The sequence below is a fragment of the Apiospora aurea genome, assembly GCF_038362705.1.
Source record: "Apiospora aurea strain CBS 24483 chromosome Unknown utg000002l_segment0_segment0, whole genome shotgun sequence".
NCBI lineage: Eukaryota > Fungi > Ascomycota > Sordariomycetes > Amphisphaeriales > Apiosporaceae > Apiospora > Apiospora aurea.
In genome coordinates this window covers 185233-211245 of record NW_027117389.1, presented here as the reverse complement: position 1 = coordinate 211245, position 26013 = coordinate 185233, and the positions used below count along the sequence as shown (strand labels likewise).

At 56.8% G+C, this 26013-nt stretch overlaps 10 protein-coding genes across 10 annotated transcripts; 3 read left to right on the top strand and 7 right to left on the bottom strand.

Annotated features, from left to right (window-relative positions):
- Positions 1 to 2057: 2057 nt before the first annotated feature.
- On the bottom strand, positions 2058 to 4120 carry PG986_002463 (uncharacterized protein; the record flags this gene model as incomplete). The annotated part of the gene is made up of 4 exons (XM_066838685.1): positions 2058 to 2676; positions 2751 to 3574; positions 3639 to 3982; positions 4060 to 4120. 4 exons carry the CDS (start codon positions 4118 to 4120, stop codon positions 2058 to 2060), a joined length of 1848 nt encoding a protein of 615 aa, XP_066703749.1.
- Positions 4121 to 6112: 1992 nt separating this feature from the next.
- PG986_002462 (uncharacterized protein) lies at positions 6113 to 6465 on the top strand (the record flags this gene model as incomplete). Its single annotated transcript, XM_066838684.1, has 2 exons — positions 6113 to 6212; positions 6293 to 6465. The coding sequence occupies 2 exons, from the start codon at positions 6113 to 6115 to the stop codon at positions 6463 to 6465; spliced, it is 273 nt and encodes a 90-aa protein (XP_066703748.1).
- Positions 6466 to 8375: 1910 nt separating this feature from the next.
- Positions 8376 to 9408, bottom strand: PG986_002461 (uncharacterized protein; the record flags this gene model as incomplete). The annotated part of the gene is made up of 2 exons (XM_066838683.1): positions 8376 to 9180; positions 9224 to 9408. 2 exons carry the CDS (start codon positions 9406 to 9408, stop codon positions 8376 to 8378), a joined length of 990 nt encoding a protein of 329 aa, XP_066703747.1.
- A 522-nt stretch (positions 9409 to 9930) lies between these two features.
- Positions 9931 to 10566, top strand: PG986_002460 (uncharacterized protein; the record flags this gene model as incomplete). The annotated part of the gene is made up of 1 exon (XM_066838682.1): positions 9931 to 10566. One exon carries the CDS (start codon positions 9931 to 9933, stop codon positions 10564 to 10566), a length of 636 nt encoding a protein of 211 aa, XP_066703746.1.
- Positions 10567 to 10678: 112 nt separating this feature from the next.
- On the top strand, positions 10679 to 13609 carry PG986_002459 (CHAT domain-containing protein; the record flags this gene model as incomplete). The annotated part of the gene is made up of 1 exon (XM_066838681.1): positions 10679 to 13609. One exon carries the CDS (start codon positions 10679 to 10681, stop codon positions 13607 to 13609), a length of 2931 nt encoding a protein of 976 aa, XP_066703745.1.
- A 450-nt stretch (positions 13610 to 14059) lies between these two features.
- On the bottom strand, positions 14060 to 15139 carry PG986_002458 (uncharacterized protein; the record flags this gene model as incomplete). Its single annotated transcript, XM_066838680.1, has 2 exons — positions 14060 to 14944; positions 15086 to 15139. The coding sequence occupies 2 exons, from the start codon at positions 15137 to 15139 to the stop codon at positions 14060 to 14062; spliced, it is 939 nt and encodes a 312-aa protein (XP_066703744.1).
- A 1564-nt stretch (positions 15140 to 16703) lies between these two features.
- Positions 16704 to 17165, bottom strand: PG986_002457 (uncharacterized protein; the record flags this gene model as incomplete). The annotated part of the gene is made up of 1 exon (XM_066838679.1): positions 16704 to 17165. One exon carries the CDS (start codon positions 17163 to 17165, stop codon positions 16704 to 16706), a length of 462 nt encoding a protein of 153 aa, XP_066703743.1.
- Positions 17166 to 18152: 987 nt separating this feature from the next.
- PG986_002456 (uncharacterized protein) lies at positions 18153 to 18517 on the bottom strand (the record flags this gene model as incomplete). The annotated part of the gene is made up of 2 exons (XM_066838678.1): positions 18153 to 18175; positions 18292 to 18517. The coding sequence occupies 2 exons, from the start codon at positions 18515 to 18517 to the stop codon at positions 18153 to 18155; spliced, it is 249 nt and encodes an 82-aa protein (XP_066703742.1).
- Positions 18518 to 19720: 1203 nt separating this feature from the next.
- Positions 19721 to 21304, bottom strand: PG986_002455 (carbohydrate esterase family 3 protein; the record flags this gene model as incomplete). Its single annotated transcript, XM_066838677.1, has 3 exons — positions 19721 to 20595; positions 20958 to 21029; positions 21100 to 21304. 3 exons carry the CDS (start codon positions 21302 to 21304, stop codon positions 19721 to 19723), a joined length of 1152 nt encoding a protein of 383 aa, XP_066703741.1.
- A 2789-nt stretch (positions 21305 to 24093) lies between these two features.
- PG986_002454 (uncharacterized protein) lies at positions 24094 to 25332 on the bottom strand (the record flags this gene model as incomplete). The annotated part of the gene is made up of 1 exon (XM_066838676.1): positions 24094 to 25332. The coding sequence occupies one exon, from the start codon at positions 25330 to 25332 to the stop codon at positions 24094 to 24096; it is 1239 nt and encodes a 412-aa protein (XP_066703740.1).
- Between the last annotated feature and the right edge of the window lie 681 nt (positions 25333 to 26013).

Here is a 26013-nt window from a genome sequence, read left to right as displayed (position 1 = left end):
GAAGAGTAAGTAGGTGTAGTGTCTGCAGCGTCGCAGTCTGGGCAGGCAAGGGTGGTTCCCTGTTTTTAATGGTAATATCACCCTAGATGGATTGATCAATCAGTCTGATCTTGGGCGCGACGAGCAGCGCAATCGACGAAAACCGACGAGTAGCTTGGCTTCTCTCGCGGTCGTCTTAATGGTGGTGGCTGGTTTTCCGCCAATGGCAGAGAAAACAGTTTCCCTTGCTGCAGGGCAACGGGGGTGAGCTAATGACGTCGCTGATCAGCGCTCGGAACTGCCTAAAGCTGCCTGGCGCCGCAACGTTCCGGGGGGATCAACCTTGGGCGACGGAGGGTTACTTTCGGACGACCAACTTGCAGTGTAAGACCTGAATCGAAAATGGATCAATCTCAAGATAAACGAGTTTCCAGGAACGGACAAACAAGAACACCTTTCATATTTTCAATGACGGGATATACGGAGACCACTGCCACTTATAAGCAGATGCAGAAAAAGAAAATATGGTCGCGACAGGGCTGGACTCTGCGGGTCATCGGGCATGAATCTGCATTTGCAGGTGGTCAGCGTCGCTCACCGTTCTGAAGAAGTGCAGTGTTGTCAGTCGGCTAAGAAATGGCGGGGGCTGGCAGCGCTGGCAGCGCGCTGGATCCCGGATTTTTGTAGCGCTGTTTGGTGTGTGTGCTGCACACCCTGCAGCGGCTTTTTTGTCTTTGGGCGGTTTCCAGCAAGCCACGTTTTCTGACCGAGATCCCCTGTTCCGCATCCCACCATCCCACTAATCCGAGTGGTTGGTTTTCCTCGTTCGCGAACTTCTCGTCACTTTGCCGGCTCTGAGACCCAGGTGATCCCTTCGCGTGTCCCAGTTGGCGCGCTGCCCAATTGGACCGGCGCATTGGGTGCCGTCGTTAGTGGGATTTTGAAGTTCTCTCTCAGGGTTGATGGTCTCCCCGCCAAGACAAGGTCCTCCTCACCTGGACTCCAGGAACTTGGGATTTTGACTTCAGCTACTGTTCCAGGCGGCCGTCTGCAGTGCAAGTGCAGGCTGCGGCGCCCGGCCGAGACCTTATTCTTACCTTGGCCTTTGAGTGACGTTTGGCACGCATCGATGAGATCGGTCGAAACCTTTTCTCGACTTCAAGAGATAGTTCTTAGGTATCACTGTCTCCGTCATTACTTGTTTGCCCTGGCTTTGAGACTCCTAATGCAGGTCCTCGTTCTTGGCGCAAACCCACCGCTACTGTCGCACTCTTGCAGCTCGTGTTGGAACATGTCTCCGTTCATTCGGTTGCATGAGATAAAGCGGCCCAACTCCATGCGGCTCCGGCTTACCGTCCTCCGTCCAAAGCAGACCGCCCATTGAAGGACTGCCCATCTAGCACGCGACGCGCTGAACGCGACTTTCTAGTCGGGAGCCCAAGCTTTGAGGGGTCCTTACGCATATCAGTTCCCCCGCTGGGTGGATTTGTTTGCCGATGGATGTTCCTGGCGGAACTCGGGCAACTAACTATGATGGAAGCATCTTCGGGCAGTGACCAGGTATCTGCCAAGGGGACACAGAGTTCAGCTGCCAACTCTCCCGGGCCGCCCTCAAAGGCAGTGGTCCAACAGGCTGGGAAGCCAGGTCATACTGCATTCAATTTAACAGGCCTTGGTGTGCGCCCTTGGCCAGCAGTGATTGGCACAACCTACCGAGGAACTCGAGGTAACGTTCCAGGTCCTCATTTCGAACGTCAGTGGCGGCCAATTCATCCCAAGCGCCTCGCTCGCTCGTGGAATTGGCATCCATACTTGGGTCCTTTGGGGTAACACCAAGCAGACTGCTGTCAATTGAGCTTATCGATGACTGCCAATTCTTTCTTATCAACCCCCATCCCGCATATGTGCATGTGAGGCCATCCCAGACAATCCTGACCCGGGGTCTCGGGTGACGGAACAGTACACCGGATCACATCGGGGACTGGAATCTTGGGTAGAGGTGGTATCATTGCATCATTCCTTAACTTCTATGAGATTATTTTACGCTACACAAGACCTGCCATTGGCCCCCTTCCCCATTACGCCGTCGCACCACCAAGCCCAAGCTCCTTGATGAAGATGGCCGCCGCCTTCTCGCCAATCGTCAGCGCCGTGTTGTTGGTGTTGGCCCCCACATTCTCTGGCGGCACGCTGAGATCGGCCAGCTTCAGGCCCTCGACGCCGTAGACGCTGAGGTTCCCGTCCACGACACCCTTGCTCTCCCGCGGCGCCATCTTGCACGTGCCCAGCGAGTGCCACGTCGTCGCCACGTTCTCGCGCAGGAACTGCTCGATCGCCGCGTCGTCCTCGGCCGCGTACTCGACGTCCCGCACGTTCTCCGCGCCCGACGACAACAGCGACGCCTCGAGCTCGACGCACGCCGCCTTGGACCCCGCCGGGAACTTGGGGTGGCCCGCGGCCACCTCGCCGCGGTACATCTGCGTGCGCCGCATCAGCTCGCGCTGCTTCTTGTACGCCCAGATCTGCTTCTTCAGGTCGACGTCGCCGGCGTCGGTGAAGAAGCCGACGTCGAAGTCGAGCGGGTCGTCCACGGATGGGCCCGTGATGTGCATGTGGCCGCGCGAGTAGGGGTAGGCCGTGTACGTGCCCGTCGTGACGTACTGTCCTTCCGGCACGGAGGCCGGGTCGCCCAGGAAGCTGTGGTGCGAAACGATGTTAGTAAGAATCACAAAGAGAAACAAGAGTCAGTAAATAAAGGGGATGCAACTTACCACATGATGGAAGCCATCAGCATGAGCGGCCTGCTCGGCGCGTTCTTGAAGTCCCGGTCCCAAGCCTCCTTGAACTCGGGTCCCAGCGCCGCCACCTCGTCCTCGGACGGCCGGATCTTGGAGCAGAAATCGATCGTGTTCCAGCCGAGCGTCTTGTCCTTCTTCTCCAGCATGGTCGCGAAGTCGACGCGGCCGCTGAGCATCGCGTCAATGGTCTCGTCCGGTCGCAGGCCCGTCCGGTATGGGTACAGGAGCAGCTGGTGGTCCTGGTAGTCGTGCCCCACGCCCGGCAGGTCCGCGACCAGCGGCACGCCTGCCTTTTTCAGGACGTCGGCGGCGCCGAGGCCCGAGCGCTCCAGCACCGAGGGCGTGCCCAGGGCGCCGCAGGAGACGACGACCATCTTGCGCGCCTTGACGGTCTTGACGGGCGCCGCGGACAGGGCGATGCTGGCCTGGAAGTGCGGGTTGGCGCGGTACTCGACGCCGACGGCCCGCTTGTTCTCGTCGAAGACGACGCGCACGACCTGCGCCTCCACCACGACGTGCAGGTTCGGGTACTTGCTGCCGTCCTCGAGCTTCGGGTGCAGGTACACGTGCGCCGCGTCCTGGCGCTTGCCCTCCTTGGACACGGTCCGCAGCCACCTCTGGCTGCCGCCGTTGGAGTCGAGGTCCTGCAGGTCCTCGATCTCGGGGTAGCCCAGCGCCTTGGCGGCCGCGATCAGGTCGGCTTCGGATCCGGTGCCGCGGTAGCCGCCGTCCGTGACGTGGACGGGGCCGTCGTATCCGTGGACGGCCTTGTTGCCAGGGCCGTGGTATGTTTCCAACTGCGCTAGGGTGTCAGACATTGCATGTCCCTTCCAAGCCAAGAGACTCAAGACTACTACTCACCTTCTTCATGTAAGGCAGGATCTCGTCCGCCGACCAGCCGGGCGTGTCCCACGAGTCGAAGTCGGGCCGCTGCGCGCGCGTGTACATCATGAAGTTGATGGACGAGCCGCCGCCGAGGATGCCGCCCGACGGCACGATGGACTCGCGGTCGGCCAGCTGGGGCGCCTTGTTGGCCTTGTAGAACAAGGCCGCCTTGCTGGACGGCTGCAGCAGCGACAGGAACGGCGCCGGGTTCACGACGGCCGGGTCGTTGTGGTTGTTGCGGCCGCCCTCGATGACGAGGATCGACAGGCTCGGGTCCGCCTCGGCCAGCCGGGCGGCGACGACGCAGCCGGCGGTACCGCCTTTTCGGGGAAAGCTTCAGTCAGCGAAAAGAACTCGGGTATAGCTAGTAAGAGAGCAGGGGAGGGCGACAGCTTACCTCCGGCAACGATGACATCGACCTCGTCGATGTCATCTGCGCTTTTCGTGTGGATGGCCATGGTGATCGAATGTGATGGGGGAATTATATGCCGTTTCGTCAACAAAGCGGTAGGGTATTAGGTACTGAAGGCCGAAGATGTTGAAAACAAAAAGATTTATAGTTCCAACCTCGGTCTCCCTCGAGGGGGATGTTGGCTTCTTTTCATATGCGACCCGGACGACGGATCTCGCTCGCCCGCCCCTCGCAGGGTCAACATGCGCATGCGCCATTGTCCCCCCAACAGCTTACTTGCGGGGTTCTCGTCGCACAGTGCCAGGGCATGTGGTGTTTCCCTCCGGAGCTAGCTCTGCTGCCACACGTGTGGGCTGTATCACTTGTCATATTGGAGGGGACTCGAAACATTGAGGCCTCAGCCCTAGCTGGCCCGCCTAGGTGCGTTCCAGACCAAGCCGTAAAGAAGGCATGGAAGAGCATCAGGAAGGAGACAAACCCGAAGACGGCATGGTGCCTTTGATGGGGAGGTAAGCGGGAAGGCAGTCCGCCTCCTCCTTAGCTCGTCACCATGCCTCGGAGCAGCCACCTGTGACCAGGGGCCAGTGGGCTCGCAGATTCAACCCCCGTCGGACGCAGTGTGTGGGCGTACAGTAATCTCCCTTGGCGCGCTACCATTGGGCGGTCCCCGATGCGGAGAAACACCAGGCATTGAATTGATTTGATTCCACATGGGTCATATGCATACACACACACACACACACTGTGTGTCATGTTGACAAGCGGCTTGTTCATATGGGAAAAGGGAGAGTAAGCACACCCACGAAGAGGATATTCATTGTTGGGTCGGGCCATGGTGAAGCATTCGTCTCTGCTGGGTCGGGCTTGGCGTGGAGTCGATGCTGGGAATGGAAGATATTAATCCCCGCTTCTCAGCCCTCCCCAGCCCCTTATCTCCAGATCTGGGCCCTGAAAACCCAGGGCCCTTTCCCCGCATAGCACCGGAGTGATATGGCCTCCCCGCTCCCCTCTCCCCTTTTCCCTCTCCCAATGACCTGGCTTGGGTCAACCGAGGTTATGCTGCCGAGCACCCACACTCCAACCTGAACAGTTTTCTTTATTGCATTGACAGGTTCGTGTAACGATAGTATCACAATTAGGTAAGGCGGGGCCTAGGACGACATGATGAACGGCGTGTTCACTGGGTAGAAGACCAATGATCCTTCCCGTCAAGCCCCTTTTTTCTCAGCGCAAAGAATTCGAGAAGTGCAGTAGGTCGAAAACATGCAAACGTACACTAAATAAAATTGAATTTTGCTCGTATAGCTGTTTCCGCCGCCGATCTTCGCCCATGTTGTGCGTTGTCCCTTCTAGCAGCCGGTCTAGCTGGGAATTCGAAGCACTAACTTTTTCCCTTGTCGGCTATAGTGAAACGTTGCTAGCATTCAACCATGCTAGCGGACGCTGTCGCCAACGTGCCAGCGCTGTTGTCCAAACCGTCCTACCACTCCGACTTTCTTGCAATTACAATTTGCTGGCACCAATACCGCGCTAAACCGGCTAAAGCGCCAGAGGTACGAACTTCTAACCCTTATCTGCTAACGCGGCAGGCGGAAGCTTGGGTAGCGCCAGTAGCGCTGGCATCGTAGCCTTATTGGTGGCGCTACTATACTACTGCTAGCAGCAGCTCCCGGCAACGTAGACTCCGTGGGTAGCGCTGGCGAGAATTATACGTAAGCGGGATTTTCCCATTGAAACCTGCTGTGGCTAGGATGTCAAGACATCTTGGGCAGGCAGCGACAGGCACCTTGGTTCTTACCCTAGATAGCAGCTAGAAACCGACTATTGGCAGTGTAAAGGGCGCGGAAAGTTTGGCTAGCCGTTGCCCGGGCAAACGACATGTTCGTAATTGAGAAACAACAACTCTCTTTTCGTGGTGCGGTCTCGCGATCAAGATATCGTAGTTCCCGTGCAGTCTCATTGGGCAACAAGGTAAACAGTAAAACGAAAAGGATAAAAACGGCAACTCATATAGCGGAAGGCATCCTGGTCACTCATCATGGCACTCCAAGTCCACCTCATCCTCGGGTCGGCCGTAAACGTCTTGCCCAACCTCGCTCCCCATTCCATCGTCGTACAGATCGTCGTGATCCTCGTCTGTGCACTCATCATCCAGCCCCAATGGAGAGCACTTCGACCGGGCGTGGCTGTGCTGCTTCCCTTTGAGTCTTCTTCACAGGCCCCGCGGGAGCCGTGGGGGTCGAGTATACCTCGGGTTTCGAGCTGGAGGGCGTCTGGGCGGATCTGCGGTGGGAGAGGGTGCGTACGGAGAAGCGCTCAGATTGCTCCGGCTGCCAGGCGCTTAGCCGACCGTGGCGCTCGGGCCTGCCCATGCCAGTCGTCGATCCGTAGACCCCGGATCTGGCCCCGGACGTGATCCGGTTTCCCGGATGTCGTTGACTGTAATCTAAGCAAGTAGCGTCGGTCCCACTGGGCGATCATTGGGGGACGAGCATCGTACGATGTTGTTGGAAGTCCCCGACCACTTCTTCGACCTGGTCGAAGGGTCTTGGTAGTAGAGGAACTTTGCGCCATCTTGGGGTTTTTTTTTTCATGGCTTGCTTGCTCGTGAGATAGTCCGGGTTCTTTCAACCTCTCCAGTCCCTCATGCGGGGTCAGAACTTCGCAGTTTGGAAGGCGTTGCGAGCCTGTCTTCCATTCCAGGTGCTGAACTTGGACGCACTTGGGCCATTGTTAGTGTCTGAGTTGTGCCTTTGGAAATGCCTTCCCGTCTCTACGATGAGTCTTTCGAGGTTGAACACTACGGGCAGCTTCTTGCTTCTCTCGTGGTTGCTACGGTCAAATGCGGGTCGAGTATGTTGTTCCCAGACCTTGGTGGTACCGGCCTTGTTGATGTCCCTGTGGTAGGAGCAGTTTGGATGCGCTGCTTGAAGGCTTCATTAATCGAGCCTTGCCTGTTGGACGTCGAAACTAAAATTTCAAAGCAGTACTCAAGTGTTGGCAGGAGGACAGGGTATCCGATCGTTAGTGGACCCAGCCGTTGAACTTGAAGCTGAAAAAAGAAAAACAAAATGGTTCAGCGACCAGAGACTTTCCCATTCCTTTCCAAGTCGTTGACGTCTCTTGCTAAAGAAAGGCATCCGCTTCGTCCAGCAGCAAGACGCAACTTCAGCGGTGGACAAGGAACTAAGATCGAAGTAATTTGATCAGGAATTGTCCCAAGATCTCCGCATGTTTACATATTGTCAGCATATGCCGTTATAATATCATTATAAGGGAGATATAAGTCACTGACTATCTATCGGCTATGAAGGCCGCGGCTGATGGGTGTGAGATGCAATCACCTCGGCTGTGCTGGCCTGGGGGCGGGTCTGGCAACATTCTATCTACCTGTACCGTCGCCGTCAATCTGTGCTAACTTCTCTGACCCCAGGTGTTCTGTATATAGGAAGATGATGGGTCCGCGGCCCTTCCCACTAACCGCCCGAATGTAAGCATCCATCCACCTTCGTCACGAGCCTCGTCACCAACCTTCTTGTTGCGAGCTGATTGCGTATGAGATAAAATAAGAATGAGCAATCATACAAGTGGCGGGATAGCAAAAGATAATAACATTGTTGAACGCTTAGGTGATGGTCGCCCCCGCACGTCCGTTACACACCACGAACCAGGTGCTAATAGATGGCACCAACTAGCACTTCAAACCCTCAACTCAAACTCGTTTATCAACACCGACCATGTTCGTAACGACATCCAATTCTCGAATACCATCGCCAGTATCTCTGCCTCCGCGTTAGGAGATGCCCTTGAGAGCTTCCGTCACCACCGCACGATCTTGAGAAGACCGAGACAACAGCTCAGGGGTGGCTGGGTCTGTTGGAAATGTCGATTTCCAGAGCCAACCGCCCTGTGTACGTGGTCGTTGACCTCGACGTCTTGGATGCGTCAGCAACAACTCATGAAAACTTCAACTGGGCCAAGGCACTCCTACGTATCATTGATCACTTACGCAAGGGACAATCGCGGGCGCAGATCAAGGTTCTATTGGGAGGGTTCGGGCAAGGCCTTGCATCCCAGCTGAGAGGACTGGATGGCCGTTGTCCTCTTGTGAATATCTCGACCAGGAAAACAAAACATGCTCAGCCTGTAGGTCCAAGGGGCGGGCGAGGCGCAAGGGGACGGAACTTGCTGGCGTTGAGAAACCGGTAATCACGGTTGCTACTGGCGGGCAAAGACGCATTTACTTGGGTTCAGCACACGCAATTGGGATTTGGGACAGACTTGCAGAGTGTATTACGTCGTCAGATAGCAGCCTGGCCCGGCCCAGACAACGAAAAGTGCTCCTCTAAGTTCACGCCCTCCAAGTCCCCATGCCATTGCACGGCCTTGACCCCTCCCACCCCTTTCCGCCCCTCTTCCATCCACTGGTGCATCACTCCCGGATCGAAATACAACGGCTCGTCTGCCCGCCCCATGATGGGCACTATGTCTGCCAAGATGCCGTGGCGCCAAAACCCGAACCGCGCGTTCACCTCAACCCGCATGCTGAACCGTTTCCCCCGGCTCCCGGACCCTTGTTGTTGAGGAGGAACTGCCACGATGAGCGGGAGGACCATGTGCTCGGGAATCCCGGCGGCGTCCACGGCGTCTTCAGCTACGGCAACGATAAGACTGTTGCAATCATGGCCCCTGCACACGGCGTTTATCCGGATGGCCCCCGTCTTTGCCTTGGTGCGCTGCCGGCTCTTGGTGGCCGATACGCCGACGGCGTCCCAGCCCAGCTGAAGACCGAATTCCGCCTTGTCCTCCACCTGCGTCATCGTCGGATGGCCCTGCCAGCCTTCCGGCCCAGGCATGGTCTTCACGATGGAAGGGTGCTGCGGTTCATCATCGTCCGAGTCCTCCTCTTTGTCCGAACCGTACCCACCCGGTGGTGGCGCGTCTTGGAACAGGACTTTGATGGTGGCCCCCTTAACCCGGCTCGACCAACCCCGGTTGCTGCCGCCCGCCGACGCGACGAGCTGGAACTGGAGCCGGACGAGGTAGGCGGGGACGCCGTTGTACGTGCCCGCGAGGACGGGTCGCAGGCACTCGGAGTGGAAGATGCTGGAAGACACGGTGGAGGAGATGATCCGTCGGGGGGATGGACAGCTCGTCCGGTCGGTTGGTCTGGGGCTCACTGGAGAGCTGGCCGCCGCTTTCTTCGAAGGTGAGGTTGAGTGACTGGGAGAAAACAACAGGGTCATTCACATCTTCGGCGGTCGAGGGGATTTGGAGCGCGGCTTCCGGCATCTCCTCCGCGACCTCAATTTTGGTTTCGGGTGTCGCACTCATCTTGGGGGCCAGTGTTGCCAGAAAACTCGAGGTGCTTGGCTGAACAATGAACAGATTCTCAAAGTTTTTTTTTTTTTTTTTTTTTTTTTTTTTTTTTTTTTTTTTTGAATCTAACAATGCAAATCGACGAAGTTTTTATGCCTGAATTATCGCACAATTAGTCTGGTCGGGTAGGTTGGGGTCGCGGGGATTCCCGGTTCAGCTAGGCAAGACGTCGGTTAGGAGCATTTTCAGCTGGCCTTGGCACCTTCATGCTGTAGATGTTCCAGGCTTTTGGTGGCTGCATGCAAGAGGGGCGCCGGATGTTGGGATTGGACAATCGAGTCGGAGGGAGGCCTCTTGATCACGCCGAGGCATTCCAGAGAGTCTGTCGCTTGCTTTCTTTTTCTCAGCTGGAGACCGCGCTTTGGAACTAGGACCCGATTGTGTATTACTCTATACCATGTCCAGATTCGAATGACAGAATTGAATTGTCTTCGCCGTTTTATTATCCAAGGAAAGCACCGGCACTGGAAAAGCGACATGGAGCCTTCCATGTATCGGGGCATCCACGCCTCCCTGTACGAGGCCCTGCCGACAGAGGCCACCCAGCACATCGAGAAGGCGATCTGGCTCAAGACCATCGGCCGCACAAATGAAGCGAGGGCCATTTACCAGAACGAGCTTGGTTCCTTCATAGACGTCCCGGTGGTTATAATCGAACGGGCAGATCTTGAGCACGAAGCCAGCAGATGGGGAGAGGCATGGCGAATCCTAGATAAGGGGCTGGCCGACGTCAAAGAGTCTAATCAAGATCTTGATCGCCCCGAGTACCGACTCATGGCTCTTACCCGTGCCATGCTGGGGACTCGACACCGCGGCGATCTCGAATCCTCTGCCAACGAGGTGGCGAGAACACAAAGTTGGCTCCGCGACGTACCCATTGGGGATTATACGGATGTGCAGGCAAGCTGCATCCGCCGATATGTCATATGCTACCTGTTTACGCGGATTTACTCGGCCTACGAAAACAGCGACGCGGAGCTTCTCCCGACCTGTACCTCCAACGAGCCCTGGAGTGGGCTGCACGAGCTGCGTCGCTCCCTTTGCACACGGAACATGACCAACGAGGCCAACGCGGTATTCCGTGTCGAGTTGAACCGAACCCCATATCGATGATCGTGAACCAGTGGTGCAAGAATTCCTGTCCGTACTAGCTGGGATTCCGGAGGCTCGCGACCGGGGCTACATCGAGGCCATAGTCAGACTACAGTGGGCAACTACACTGGTCATGTTGCAAAACGTACCCGGTGCCTTGGAGGAAATGGACAGGTCAGAAGCAGCTTTCAACAGGTTTTGCGACTTGAACAACATCCCCGACCGGGCGTCCACGCAGCACATGCAAGCCCTCGAATACGAGAAGCTATCCTGCATCCAAGACCCGGTCGAAAAGCTGCGCCAGTCGGAACTGCTCGCCGGTAGATTAGAGCAGATGGAAAGTCCCAAAGCCGGTCTATGTCTGTCCGATGCCGCCGATCTCGCCAGCCTCTTCTACAAGTTCACGTCCGACCCGGACTTCCAGCAGAAATACTTCGACCTCCAAGCGCGGCTCGAGACCTACGACGAGAAGGTGAGCGAAGACATCACCGACCTGGTACAGCACCGCAACAGCCTCATCTCCTTCACGCTCTCCACATCCGTGGACCGCGAGAAGTCGCTGGAGTGGATCGACGGGTTCCGGCGGCGGCACTCGTACTTCGAATCGCCGGCTATACTGGCATCGCTGTACAGGTCACAGTCTGCGCTCTTCCGATCTCTACGTCGTATGCAGGAATCGAGTGAAGCTGACAGGAAGGTGGCGGAGCTGGAGGTCCGTGGGCCATCGATAGGGGACTGGATTCACCATCGTAGCGGCCCAGTTGTGCTTCCTTCTCACGACAAAGACACTGCCATGATAGAAGAACCCAGTGATGAAGCGGTCGACGAAAATTTCTTTTGGCCTTGGAGAAACTCAATGAGGAACGAAACAGGGACGGACACAACAACGATAGACCTGTTGTGGGAGTGGTCATTCGATGATGTTGCTGCCGGTCATCTCTCCGTCGAAGATTTCCGAGGCATGATGGGCATCACCAAAACTGACATCAAATTCGATGTCAGCCCCCGGAACATGGAAGACACAGTCAAGATAGTGGGTAGCGAACAGATGGACCAACTTGCCTCCATCATATACCCCAGAACCCTCGAGGTCACAGAATTGCAAGAAGCCAAGTACGAGCGTATCTGCAAGTGGCTGAGCAGCCCGCCCAAAGGCCTGCGCGAAAAACGCCTCTTCTGTCTGATGATGCTGCGCGACAGCCGGCAGGCATATTTCTCGGACCAGAACATGCTGGATCTCCGCATCCGCGAGCTGCAGACCCTTTTAGAGCTGGAAAGGACCCTCCCGAAGATCATTCGTGAAGCGTTTCCGAGAAACCGGTCGTCATGGGTCGGGGGTATGTGTATGACGCTCGTGACCCAGCTCGGACCGGTGGCGGACTTCACCAGTGACGAGACGTCCAAGAGGCTGCTGGAGGCGGAAAAGTGGAACGAGGACGCGCTCGAAGAGCATCTTCGGGTGAATGATAGGGTTTCCTATGCCAGGTTCTTGCGAACCGGGGCGCAGATCTGCTTGATGAAGATCTTCCGGCTACAGCAGTTGATGGAAAGCCCAGACAAGTCGAAGGCAAATTCCACCACGGCCTTCACGGAAGATGAAATTAAGGCTTTGCAGGCCAAGGGAACAAAAAGGGTGGAAGAAGCCGATGCCATCCTGTCCAGGCACGAAATAAACTCCTCGTGGAGCGACGGGCTCGATAGCGTCCATCACCGGCAGGATCTTACCCGTTTCTACGGCAGCGCCTTTACCGCCATCACGGCCACTACTCTGTATCTCGCCCAGAAAGACGAGTTGTCCCCGGATGCGGCTGGCAGTGTCTGGAGCTGGGTACAGAAGTACAAGGCCCGCTCGCTCGCGCGGACGATCGGGGTGCGCAGCTATGACCCGCCCGAGCTGATCAACAGGATTGTCGAGACTCCCGAGACCCGGGCGCTGTACGAGCAGATGCTGGACTTGAAGAAACGGACCGAGGAGGCCGACTTGATGGCCAGGTTCGAGCTGCGTCGGCAGATGGACGCGCACCTTGAACGCATGAAGAGCAGCCATCCACTATTGCGCCAGCTGGTGGATCTCCGCGAAGCGACTCCCTTTGCAACATCTGACATAGCGAATCTAGAGGCCCAAGCCGGGTCCCCTGTAGTGCTGGTCGACTGGTTCTACCTCCCGCCCTACATAACCGACCAGGCCGGACGTATGCTGCTGTTCACAGCGAGGGCCGACAAAGCGCCCATCATGGACGTCTTGCCCGTCACCGAAGCGGACGTGTTAAGCTGGCAGCAGCAATATCTCTCTCCGTCTACATGGAGACGGTTTCGGGAAGAAAACCTGGACACTCCCGAAGCACGCAGCAAGTTCGATGCCCAGCTCGGCGGCCTCGTCGCCCCCCTGGCCTACCGAACAAAAAGGGGTGAGGTGCTCGTGCTCTGCCCGTCAAGTACCCTGCACCGAGTACCGCTCCATGCATTAAGCCTCACATACGCGAAGGATAGCAGCGGCTCTTCCACCACCACCAGAACCGAGGCGCTTATCCACCGCAACCCCATCATATACACGCACAGCCACTCCCTCCTGCGCTCCTGCGCCACAGCCGCCGAGTACGCGCGGCACGCCCCGCGCGAGCTGCAGGCGCTGTTCCTGTCCGGTATCCCCGCGGCCGAAGCGGCGGGCTACGCCGCGGGCCGCCAGAGCATCCGGGACCTCGCGGGCGGTTTTGGCGTCCCCTCCTTGATGGACGCGGGCGCCGGCAAGGCCAAGTTCCTGGAAGGCGCCGCGGGGTCCCGACTGATTCATCTCCATACCCACTGCAACTGGCGCGCCGGCGACCCGCTGAACCACCATGTCGAGTTTCCCCGGGTGGTTAGTGAAACTACCACTGCCGACGAAAAGGGGCAGCCGCCGCCGGAGTTGGGATCATCGGAAGACGGGACGAAATCAGACAGCGAACGCCCCGTCGACCGTCTGACAGCCCGCGAACTCTTTGAGATCCGGCTGCCCCCGAGCACCCACGTCAACATGGTCGCGTGCCAGGGGGCGTGGCCGACGTGCAGTTGGGCGACGAGGTGATGGGGCTCGTGCCCGCGCTGCTGTACGCGGGCGCCAGCTCGACCGTGTCGACGCTGTGGAGCATCAGCGACGGGGACGGGGCGAAGTTCGCCCGGCATTTCTTTGATTCGTTCCTGGACCAGTGCCGTAAGAGGAAGAGTAACACCAAGACAGAGAGTGGAAGTGGAAGTGGGAATGTTGGTTTCGTGGACGTGGCGAAGGCAGTCCGGGCCGCGGCCAGGGTGATGGATGCGACTGGTGATGAGCCACTGTACCGGTGGGCGGCGTTTGTGCTTCATGGGTTTTGGCGGTTTCCGCTGTCGGTTGCGGGCATGGAGCGGTTGCAGTCGCAAGGGAAATGAGCCCTGTCATCTTATGTAGAGTATATTGGCTCATCAAGCTAGCATCGCTCATTTGAGATTTTATTTCTGTCTGTGTAATTACGTCTTCATCCAAATTCACATGCTCATGTTAACCTGATCGTGGCGAGCGCACGAGGGAGGAAACCCAGCCCAACACGCCCTTTGCCTGCCGGCGCACACTGGTTCTGGCCTTTCTATAAGCGCACACTTCGTTGTAGTAGTGCAGCAGCACCGGGCTGTCGGTACCGCACCGCTTCACCTCCTGGGCCAGGTAAACGTCAAACTTGGGGCCAGGCGCGGAGCCGGCGTCGACCAGGAACTGGACCGTGGCGAACCGGCGCTCGACGGAGATGGGCGGAAGGTTCAGGGACTCGGTAACGTCGTAGCCGGTGAAGAACTCGTATCCGAACACGGCGCAGTCCAGCAGGCTGGTATAGTCCTGGGTGGGTTTCCGGCTGGGCAGGTTCCGCCCGTTCGCGGTCTTGGCTCGGACGTAGGGGAGGATGGAGAACTGCGCCGCCAATCCCATGAACCCGTTGTGGATCAGCGATCGGTTCTGGCTCATCGACCAGTGCTGCTTCCCCGTCGCCCTGGCGCCCAGCGAAGGCCACGTCGCCTTGACGTAGTTTTCCTGGATGCTCGCGTCAAAGAAGTCCATCAGCTGGACCAGCCGCTCGTGGTCCATCCCGCGCTCGCACGAATGCGCAGCGTACCACAGCGCCTTCTTCATGCCGGCCCAGCGCGTGCCTCGGGGGGCGTGGGGAATGGAAAAAGTGAGTGTTTCTGCCTCGAACAGAACGAGATCGGGATCGTGGTCTTTGCCGTAGGACGCACGGATCTTGTCCCAGACTGCCGGTTGTTGGACCCAGTCCCGGGCCGTCCGGTGGGAAAAGTCTACATACTCTTTGGAGGCGTCCGCAATCTCGAGGATTCCTCTTGTCCGAGCCGACAGCTTGCGCTTGAGCAAGACGGCGGCGCTATCTCGGAAGTGGACCTATCGAATTGCAGCATTAGTACTTACTCTTCCAGGAAACTCCTGAATTAAACGGCATATTCAACTCCTTGGAACGGTAAATGAATAACGACGAGGAACAACCGCGGGGTCTAGTGGGAATAAACAAGGGAAGCCGCTTACCGGCAACTTCTCGAGATCCGCACGAGTAGTCCTGGACTCGTCGGCAAGCCACATGGTGAGGCAATCAAGGGGGCCTTGCGCTGCCACCAGCACCTGGATCATCCAGGACCCGTCGCGCCGATTCCGCTCCTCGATCCGCGCCCAGATGACGTCGTATAGGCTAGAGATGTCGCTGGGCAGCATTTCCAGCGTGGCTTGTAGGTCGTACAGGCTCTCGCCCTCGGAAAAGGAGATCAAGAGCGACTGCACGACGACGGAAACCCACAAGAAGACGCCTCGAGCCTTGGCCACGATTTCCTGCTTGAGCTCCCGGACCTGGGTGGGGTAGACGTCGAGGATCTCCCGGAACCCTTGGTTCCGGTCGAGCTGGCCGGCGACGAAGGCGATGGTGTCGTCCTTGGTAAGCTGATGCATCTGTAGCATGGGCACGTCGCTAAATGCGTCGTCGAACTGCGTCCACGGACGGCTGGCCACGCAGACCTTGAGGCACCCGGTGGAGACGGAAGAGATGCCCTCGATTAAGTGCACCACCTCCTTTGGGTCGATGTCGAATTCGTCCAGGCCATCGATGAAAATCGCGAGCTTAAAGCTGTGCCCGCAATTCGTGAGTAAAAGGTTGAAAGACTCTTCCACCTCCCAGCTCTCCCAGTGGGGAAATCTCCGATTGTAAGGGAGTGCTTGCGACAGGGCCCATCGTCTCGGGCAAACCCGGGTCATGAGTTCAGGCTGCCTGGTCACTGCCTGGTGCAGCATAGTTCTCTTCAGGCCGGCCCACGACTTCTGTAGACCGTGGCCAGCGATCCAGGCGTAGTAGCTGACCATGAGGATGGGGAGTGGGCCGGACCACCTCTCGAGATGGTCCATGGTTGCTGGGCTCTCTACGATGTATTTCATCATGGTAGATTTGCCCGAGCCAGGCTTGCCAGTGATCCAGTACACCGGGTCCGCGGCACCCTCGAGCCAGTCAGGAAAGCTGTGCCACAGCAGCGAATCGTCCGGGGTTTTCTTGGGCTGCCGGTCAAAGATCCAGTGATAGGTAGTTTGGAAGCGGTCTGGGATGGCCTCTTGCCTTCCGGTAAACGTTTCGAAGCGAAGACCGCTCGTCATCAGTTCGAGAAGATCCTCTGCAACGTCAGGGGCCGACATAGACCTGGTCTCCGCCTCCGAGGCCGAATCCTCTTCCGGCTGCCAATCTCTTCGCCAAAGGCGACCTGTCATCTCTTGGTAGATCTGATCAAGGTTCATTGATTCCCTGCTCAGGGCTTCTTTGAACGCATCGCTAATTTTTGTCGTATCAGATGCAACAAAGTGCGTGAAGAAGTAGGCGAGGTCTGGAGTTGGCTTATCCCTCGATGAACCATTATCGGGGCCCCGAAAAGGATCCTGGTGAACAGTGCCTCCAAGGCCGTTGTTGTCACCCGAGTTCAACAACCAGTCTAGTCTCTTCGCATCGACCGCCGGCAGCGTGCATCTACTGGTGGACTCTTCGAGTCGCTTCAGCAACGAGAAAACATCGTTCAGCTTTTTGCCGAATTCAGCTTCCCACTTCTTTGTCTGTTTCGAATTCTCCCTGCAAAATAAGTCAGCTTAGGGTCGAGAAAGCGATCAGCGAGGCGTCTTACCATATGCATAGGAGAATAACGCCCGTGACACGTCGCTGCAGGGCATGTAGATCACGCTGTCGCATCTCGGTCGTATCGTCGGTCCAAAGTCTCTCAAGCTCAGTCTTATGTGTGGTTTCCTGGCATGAGCGCTGCTTGGCCGCCGCCAGTACCTCGCGAAAGTATCCTGTAGTTTCCTCGCATTGCTCGCAGAGTTCTAGCAGCTGTGCCTCGGCTGCGGTGGGGGTGACATGAGAAACGACGTTATCGGTCGACTCCCTGATCGTCCGGGTGAAGAGGGTCATCTCTTCCAGCGCATCCTCCATTTCCGCCTCCCGAATCCATCGGCTCTCATCGTTCGTGGGTTTCGGCTCCCGCTGTTCCTTGTATTTGCGCCACTTCTTCATCATCAGCTTCCCGCCAATCTCGGCAAACTGCACCACAGCTGCCGCAATGGCGAGCGCGGATAGCGGGTCCATCGTATCCTGAAAATGACCCAGGAGGCTTTCGGATAGGGGCTGAAGTCAGACCGTGCTCTATGTTGATAGATGCAGTTTTGAGATGACGCGTGTGATTCCAAAGCAGCGAACCTCTCCCAATACGACAATGTGATGAGGGTGGGAGGAGGCCGCCATGCAGGCTGAGCGGGGGGCAAGATATTTCGATGAACAGGGGGTAAGACGAGTTCATTGGCTGTGAATATGTATTACTTCGTACATAAGATCTCGCCCCACTGCCACATCTCATCCGTGTTCTGGGCTGTATGGTAGCGCCCGACCTGCGTATGCGTAAAGCTTCAAGGGGACTGACCACCCGTTATTGTGCGCCCTAAGAATTAAAACATGACATGTTTGTGTGGTAAAACCGTGGCCAGACATGAACTCTTCGCATTTCATAGACATCTGGCAGCCTGGTAAACTGGTTTGGGCAGTGTGGCGTAGTCATGCAGTCGAAGTGACCAGAGTCTCTAGGCTAATTGTTGTCCTCGTTGCCTGACTCCATTACATACTTGATCAGTCACCAACAGGGTAATTCACGAATTAGATAGTGTTATTCGTGTATGGATAACTCTGGGACTGGAGGGACGACCATTCACCACTGAACTTGGCAAGGGTAGCCTGCAAGTCACAGTCCGAACGCAAGGCAAATCGAACGTCTCGGTCCGCTAGAGTGGTTGCAGTAACAATCAATAAGATAGGATGGCAACGAGGGTATCTACCTATCAGGCCCCATTCTCTCATCCTCCGTCATCGATCATCACGCAGGCCATCGCAAATGCACAATCATGAACAATCTGGCCGTTGAACAATCTCGTTATGTTGGCCCCCATGTCGCCCCGCCCTGCTAATGAGCCCGGGCCCCAATTCTTCCCCATAACCGTTAGATTTTACTCCCCGTTCGTTCGTTAACCCCGAAAACGTGAGCGGCAGTGCGCGCGCGCGATGCAATCGGTCCTTTTGCCAGAATCAAGTATCCTTCTCCTGCTTCTCTATAATCCCAGCACAAAGATTAGCATTACGGAGTCACAAGAACCAGCGGAAAGAGAAAAAAAAAAAAAAAAACAAGACTCAAGTGGACAGAGCGGAGAGTGAATGGATGCCTTACTCTTGTTCTTCTCCCAGTCCTTCGGCATGCCCTTAAAGTGGGACTTGAGCGGCGTCGTCGGACCGGTCGATTGGCTGGCTTCGTGTTGGTGGTGGGCGCCGCCGCCGCCGCTCACCTCGGCGGCCTTGTCCTTGGCCTGGTCCAGCGGTGCCTGTTCGTTTCCGCCGTTGAGCGGGGGTGCTGCCTGCGCAGGGGCGGGTTGGTCCGTCGGCGGCGATGAAGACATTGTTTGTTTGGGTGCAGGTGTTTTCCGTTTCGAAAGACTCGGTGCAGTAGCAATGGTATGGCTGTTGGAGGGCCCTGGCGTGGTCGTTTCGAATTCAAGAGTCAGTGATCCGGATGAACTGATTCGTAGAGATGTAGAGATGTAGAGATGCAGAGAAAGATTCTTGGCAGGAACTGTTGGTCTGGGGTCGTGTCGGCAGATGTCAAAGTAGCTCGGCAGGTCAACCTTATGTATGACTAACTCCCCCAACTTTACTTACAGGGGCAAGTCGCCGGCCGTGTGCGAGTCTGCAGGCACAGGCGTTCGTCGGGTACGTCGTCGTCCACGTCGGGAGTGACGGTGGTCTAGACCAGACTTGGCCCTGCTGGGTTCGGATGAAACGTAGTGACGTCATGCTTCATTTGCGCGCGGGCTGTCAAAACTGCGGTACCAGGTACCACATGTGATTGATTGACGACGATCTGGTCAAGGGTTTCTTACTCACGTCCCCCAGCTCGATGCAAAGGGGAGTAATTGGCAGATAGATGTAGAAGCACGAACTACCAACTACGTAATTGAAAGAGGAAAGCCTGGTACGCAAAATCAGATGCGTTGGGTTGGATGTTGATCGCGAATTGCTTGCACGTGTCGCAAGCTTGGAGGTGGGGTGGGATTGATTGACATGAACGACAGGACGCAATGCTACACACACACACATACTTCCTCATGCATCGATCGATCAAAGATTCGAATGGCGGATGCAAATTCAACACCAGAGATGTGAATAGTTCTCCAAGAGAACAACAATTACTGTAGTTTGACGACCGATGGGTTGGTGGCGTCTATATAATACCTAATAGTACATGGCCGAACTTCGCTGGCTCGTGTAATCCGTCCGTCCGTGTCTACATCCAGATTTGCCGGGGCGATGCGCTCGCAATCGTAGATTCGTTGCGGCTGAACCTCGTACAAAAACAACAAAAAGACATGAATGCTCGCTGCTCCTAGTTAGGAATGAACCGACTGGTATGCTCATCTTCCCAGGTAGTAAACCAAAGCAAATATCCCAGATGCCCGTAAAACGCCCAGGCGTGTTTCTTTTCTCGAATCCCACACCCATCCATGCATAATGCGTACCCCGTCGAAGAAAGATCAAAAACATGGCTTCTTCTTCTTCTTGCTCGCTAAATGTCGACTTCCCGTTTCAATCGATTCGTCAAATCACTACTCGTCTGGCACACCGCACCACGCTCGGCGCTGCAGCATGAACCGTTTCCGGCCCTCTTCCGCCGTCAGATATTGGACCACATTATCCGACGCCGCGGCAATGCGCTTGGCCAGGGGCTGCGCAGGCGCGTTCTGCGCAGCGAGCGCCTCGGCCTCTCCGTCATCGGGGATACCGTTGGGCGCGGGCACCTGGATGTAGCCGAGCTTGTCGGCGCGCTGGATGGCCTTGACGAAGATGTGGCCCATCTTGTTGTAGGCCTCGGCCGTCGGGTGCGTGCCGTCGGGCGTGATGTCCGAGGGCAGGATGGCGTCCGGGTCCTTTCCGGAGTAGTGCATGTCGGCCATGAGCACCCACTTGCCCTCGCGCTCGAGCTTGGCGAAGACGTCCCAGAGCTGCTGGTTGACCTGCAGCATGTACTGCTCGCAGTCTTTGAGCGTGTTGGTGAGCAGCGTGCTGATGACCACAAAGGAACGCGGCGACGTGTCGAGCAGGTAATTGACCATGTCCTCCATGTCGCGCCCGGCCGTCTCGAGCTCGAACAGCTGCAGCGCGTTGTTGACGCCCGCGTTGATCAGGAAGACGTTGGGCTGCATCTCAGGCACGACCCGCTTCGCCCGCTTGAAGACCTCGGACACGCGCGCGCCGCCCTGCGCCTCACACTCGTTGTCCAGCATCTCGCCGGCCTTGACGGACCCGACCATGTTCACCGGCACGCCCAGCTCCGTCAGCTCGTCGCGCAGCTGCTTGCGGAACCCGTTGTCGCCGGGCGAGTTCTGGCCCTTCACGGTCGAGGCGCCCAGGGCCATGATGCGCAGCGCGGTGCCATTTTTTATGCTTCCGGGGAATTGCCTTCGGGCATTCGATTGCGGCACTGTTGAGGGTGAAGAATTCGTATTAGCTAAAAGAAAAGGTTTCCCCGGGCTTCTAAAAAAGTGTAATCCATCAAAGGATTCCCGTCGCAGCGCTGCGCCGCCTCCGCAATGCAGTCATTGGCCACACCAGCACTCTCGTCAGTATCGAAATCGGGTGTCGGGAGTGTCCGGCCACTGCGCCGTCTAACGACATGAGACAAGGGCCGAGCGACCCAGTTGCTTTTTAGGGCAATTGGCGGCGTGATGGATTGCGGGGACGTTTGCGACAACGACAGCGGCGGCGACGGGGACAGGCGACGGCAACAGCAGTGCGACGGGACAATGGTGAAGGAGTAGGTAGGTAGATCGTGGTAGAGCTTACAAGTCTTTGATTCGCCTTCCTCGGGTATCTTTCCTCGGTAGGTGCCATCAAGAACATGCGTACCGCCGAGAGCTGGAGAGGCGGTTGGTTAGTTTAGGGTTTCAATGACAGATGCCAGATGTGAGATCGAAGGTTTACTTACAGATAAGCAGGATAGCGATGACGACGAAGATGGTTATGCCAGCAATGGCCCTCTTGGTCCGCAGAAAGGCGACACGGGCGCTCCACATGGTTCTGCAGTCGCGCTTGGGCGGCTTCACTTTCTTCTCATGGACTGCGGCTGCGGTGGGAGTGACGGACGTAGTGGTGGTGGTGGTGCTCTCGACGCCTTGCGGAGCGGCAGCCATCGTTTTATTTAACACCGGTTTTACTCGGCCCTGGCCTTTTCCCCAAAACCAAGGTGTCTGTCTCAAAAAAGAAAATAAGCGGCACCGAGTGAGAAAGGAGGAGTCACTTTTCCTACTATCCTTGTCTGCTTAGGTTACTGTAACTGACGGAGCCTGCAAGTGCCTGGGTAGCAGCAAACGGAACCCGACGAGATGGGGCGTGGTGAATGGATCAGTTCCCACGCCCACGGGATGACGGGGGGGTGGCGGCAGGCGCAATAACTGGTTGCTGGTGACTGGCCATGTGGTTTGCTCTGCGCTATTGCTCGATGGCCAAGAATCCAGAAAGATGGCGTGTGGATGGGCGATGGCGGATGACCACCGCCTCTTTTTTTCCCCTACCCACCCCCTGGTCGCGGATAGTGTATCCCCCAGTTCCCAGGAGCCAGTTGGTGCCAGTACGGGCGATGAATCGCTGATGCCGCGTAATAGCGTCCATGGCTGCATCAAGCAGCAGAGGATAACTCCGTTGTTTTGAAGGGCCGTTAGCCGTGCTAACCGGCATTTTGGTGGTGGTTGTGCAGGCTAACGGCTTGGCGTCCGCTTGGCAAAATGCTGACCCGGCCGTTAGAAGGGCATCTAAGGCATCTTACAACTGACTTGCTCCCTTGGCAGCGTTGGCAATCATGGCCAATAAACTAAAAAAAAAAAAAAAAAAAAAAAAAAAAAAAAAAAAAACAAGAAAAGAAAAAGGACCCAGCCTGAGATTGCATGCTCATCTTGACCCTCCATGCGACGAGGAAAAGGGGAGATGGTACAGTAGGTCGTAGTGCTGGGCGTGCAAAAAGAGATAACAGCGATTATGGGGTTCAGTCACTAACTCGGTCGGGGCTTCCAGGCGGCTCGTTCGAGAATCTCGGCAGCAGCCAGCCAGCCTCATCTAGGTAGGCAGCTAGGTTACTTGTCAGCACCTACCAGATGTGGCCGGAATGCCATATTTGCATGCAGGAAGAGGTACATACATACGTACCAGACTCGCCGAGTGACAGCTGCAAGTGCAAGTGGTTGGACGCTGGACATGGTGTCATCACCGCACTGCTGCTTGGTGCTGGCACTAACCACCAACCCCCAAACCCCGCCTACGCTGGCTAGGCTGGTCCTGCCTAGCTCAGGCTACCTGGTCCTTATTTCCTAGCGCTCCTCTAGCCTCCCACCCCGACCTTATTTGGACTGTCAAGAGGAGCAAACCCGCCTGCTCCTGTCCAGACAGACTGTCTGTCTGTCTGCCTGTTGTCAATCAGCCCTACCCTCGGAGGGCAAATTACTCCAGACCTGGGGAAATTGTGCAGCACAAATAGGTAGTGCAAGCAATTTAAAACGGGCGGGCCCTGACAGAATGAAGGAGTTGTGAACTGATGGGCCATCGAAATGAGCAAGCGGGAACCGTGTACGTGTGCCCAATTAGCCGGTACAGTTTGCTTCTGGAACAAGCCACGCACTTGCCCATATTCGTCCGGGAAAACCCCCATGACTGATCACGATCGGCGCGCCTGACCGAAAGAGGCTCCATGAGCCTATTGCCAATTGTATTACTACTATCTTTCCTATCGCCCTCGTGGATCTCTCCCCATCTCACTTTCGCTCTCTCCTGAAGGACGGTGTATGTATGCTATGCGGTCAAGAACAAGATCGGCGCCTACTTAGTCCTAGTACCGCGTGGCGCCTGCCGCGCCAAGTCCACCACAGGCAGACAGGGGGGGCCTTCCTTTTTGCCTCGCAATTCAGCCAGCCAGGAACTGAACTCTCAGCACTGTTCATCTTCTTCCTGCATTGTATTGACTGGGCTCCCCAAACATCGGGAAGCTGGATGATCGGCGGCCCTTACGCACTACCGAGTCAGAGTCCCGCATTCTGCGACGAACCGGTGCAGAGGGAGTGAGACGGGGGGGGGTCTGTTTGTTTGTTTCTGGCCTTGCATACATTTTCTTCCCCCTCCCCCAAGTCGTCCCCTACATATGTACCCTCTCAACTCGTGCCTGGCTGTCTCGTCTCGGCAAGTCCCAACCCGGGAAACAGAAACGAGTCTGCGTCTAAGTTGACGACGACTGTTCGTACGAGGTCTCCCCCGAGACTCGAGCGAGTCACACGGTCCATCAACTTCGCCTCCATCTTTCTTTCGTGCCTGAGCACACGCACGTACATGGTTCAACGTCGTAAGAGAATACGCACATCGATATTCCTTCCAGCCCGACAGGCGGATGGTGCACCATTTGGCTTTGATCGGCTCGTCAGATAGACAGCCAGCTGAGCGGAGTGCGGCCGCGTCAGCCTCTCTCCATCCCCGTGCCCATCAAATCTAATCTAAATAGAAAGGTTATCTAACAGATACAACCTCTCATAATCTGCGACGGCGCACACTTGCTTCCTACCCCAAACCCTGCCAAACCACACAGCCCCCCACCCCCACGCTGCTTGGTGTGGCTTGCGTGCATGTTTGACAAGACCGATTATTGGCCCCTAGGTTCGGTCTTGGCTCCGAGGGAGATCTGCATCCGTCATAACATTCAGGGAATTTCCCCGCAGCCTTCATCTTCCTAATACAGGTCCTCGTTGGCCAAACAAACGTGTCATTCTCGTCAAACATCCCGCCATCAGAGGGTTTTAGGGCAGGAAGCTGTCCAGCAAACCGAACATGATATCACCGATACGCGGACTGTTGGAGGGAGCCCACCTCCCTAGCAAGAACTCCCTCCCTCTCCTACGAAACGATGAAGTCAAGGGGAAAGCAGATGCAGACCTAGTCGCGCATGTCAGTCAAGGAAATGTGAAATATTCGTTGCAGTCGTGATTAGCGAAAGTGAAGACAAACCATAAGATCCATCCTTGCTCGAGAACTGCCTGGCAACCCTCAACCCGCTCTCCGCCCATAGCCGTGCCCTGTCTGCGTCGTCGAACTTGTAGCTGCTCGCCAACTCCACTTTCTCGCCCGCCTTGACGGTGACGGACTGGTGCTGGTGCCGATGCTGCCGCGCGTGTAAGAATGTGACTTGTGCGTCTCGCAAGGGCACCAGGTACTGCACATGCCGCTTCGCCCTGGCGTCCCACTCCCCCCTCACGGTCCAGTCGCGGGCGCGAAAGGCCTCGTAGCCCAGGTAGGCGTTGGCGCCGTCCAGCGCGTTGAGGATGAAGGCGCGGTTCGTCCCGGCCCGGTCGTTGTACGCCGCAAAGACCCGCCCGGCGTCAGTGCACCCGTCCAGCCCCAGCAGGATCTGGGAGGAGGAGGAGGAGGAGGGGGCAGAAGACGCCTTATTGGTGTTGGTGTGGAGGAGGGTCCCGGCCCAGGTCTTCAGGAACGCCGCGGCCTCGGCCGGCGCGAAACTGCCGAGCGTCGAGCCCAGCGAGAGGACGCACCGGGGCCGCCGGGCGTTCTCCGGGCGCGCGATCCAGACCTGCCCGTCGTCGTAGGTCCCGTGCAGGCCGTGGCAGCGCACGTGGCGGAAGAAACCACGGCCGCCCACGTCGGCCCGCAGCTGGCCCAGCGTCCGCTCCAGCTCGCGCCGGTCCAGGTCCAGGGCGTAGTAGTCCAGCCGCTTCCCCAGCGCCTCGACGGCCTGCAGGAGGATCCGGATCTTGCGCAGGTTGCCGCTGCCCAGCTCCAGCAGAATCGTGCCGGGCTCGATCTGGCGTGCGATCTCCCGGCTGTGCGCCTCGAGCAGGGCAATCTCGGTGTTGGTTAGGTAGTACTCGGGCGTATACGTGATCTCCTCGAAGAGCTTGAGACCCCGCTCGTCCCACAGGAGCAGCGAGGGAAGGGTCCGGTGGCCGTGCTCGTTGCGGTGCTGTAGGCCGGAGCGGATGGCGGGAGCCAGGTTGAACGATTGCTGACCGTCGCGGATATCGATGACATCTATCTCGTATCGCCCCTCGTCGGTGCTGGGTTGGACAAAGACGTTGACTTGCGTCTCAGATGGAACCTTCTCGGGGCGGCCACCACCGGGGCTTGCGTCTAAGATCAAGGGGTTTGGAGCAACAGAAAGCTCTGCCAGCATGTTTGGTTCGTAATGAAATCTTGGATGAGTTCCTTTTTGCTTGAAGCAGCAGATGCCGTTTTTAGCAAGCTCGGCCTATTATTCGGGACTATTTCGATATGCCTTATATACCCGTCTTTGGCCCCTCGGCTTTCGGAATTCCATATGGTTGGACCAGCTTGACACAAGCCGTCGCCTTCAAGGCTGTGACTCTAACGGTACCATCTGGATTCTCGCCCAATGGGCCCTCGCTTCTGAGTATGTCGCAATTTTACCCAAGCGTGCTGTTCTTGGCTGTTCCTGACCTAGACTCCCTTTGTACTTTTGGCGATCATATGGGTGTCGATGATTGGCTGTGATCCTGTATATCTGACGTCAGAGTCGAGAAGCTACCGTCGACGGAGTTGTCTGCTGCGTTACCCGGTATGGTAACCAGAACAGTTTATCTCCGAACGCGGAGGTATGCCCAAATTGCCCGATCCCATGGCGTGGCAGTGCTGCTGCCCGTCCTGTCACTGGCAATGCATGCCGTTACAGTCGCGTAGGGCTATACAGCTCTAGTAACCACGGATAACAGTGGCTCCCACTAACCCTGCTTGTGCCTTAATGGACCGCGAACGGTACATGTGTATCATGCGAGGATATTCAAACAAATCTTAACTCTCGGGTGTATAAAGGGCCATATCTTATACTCACTAAGTA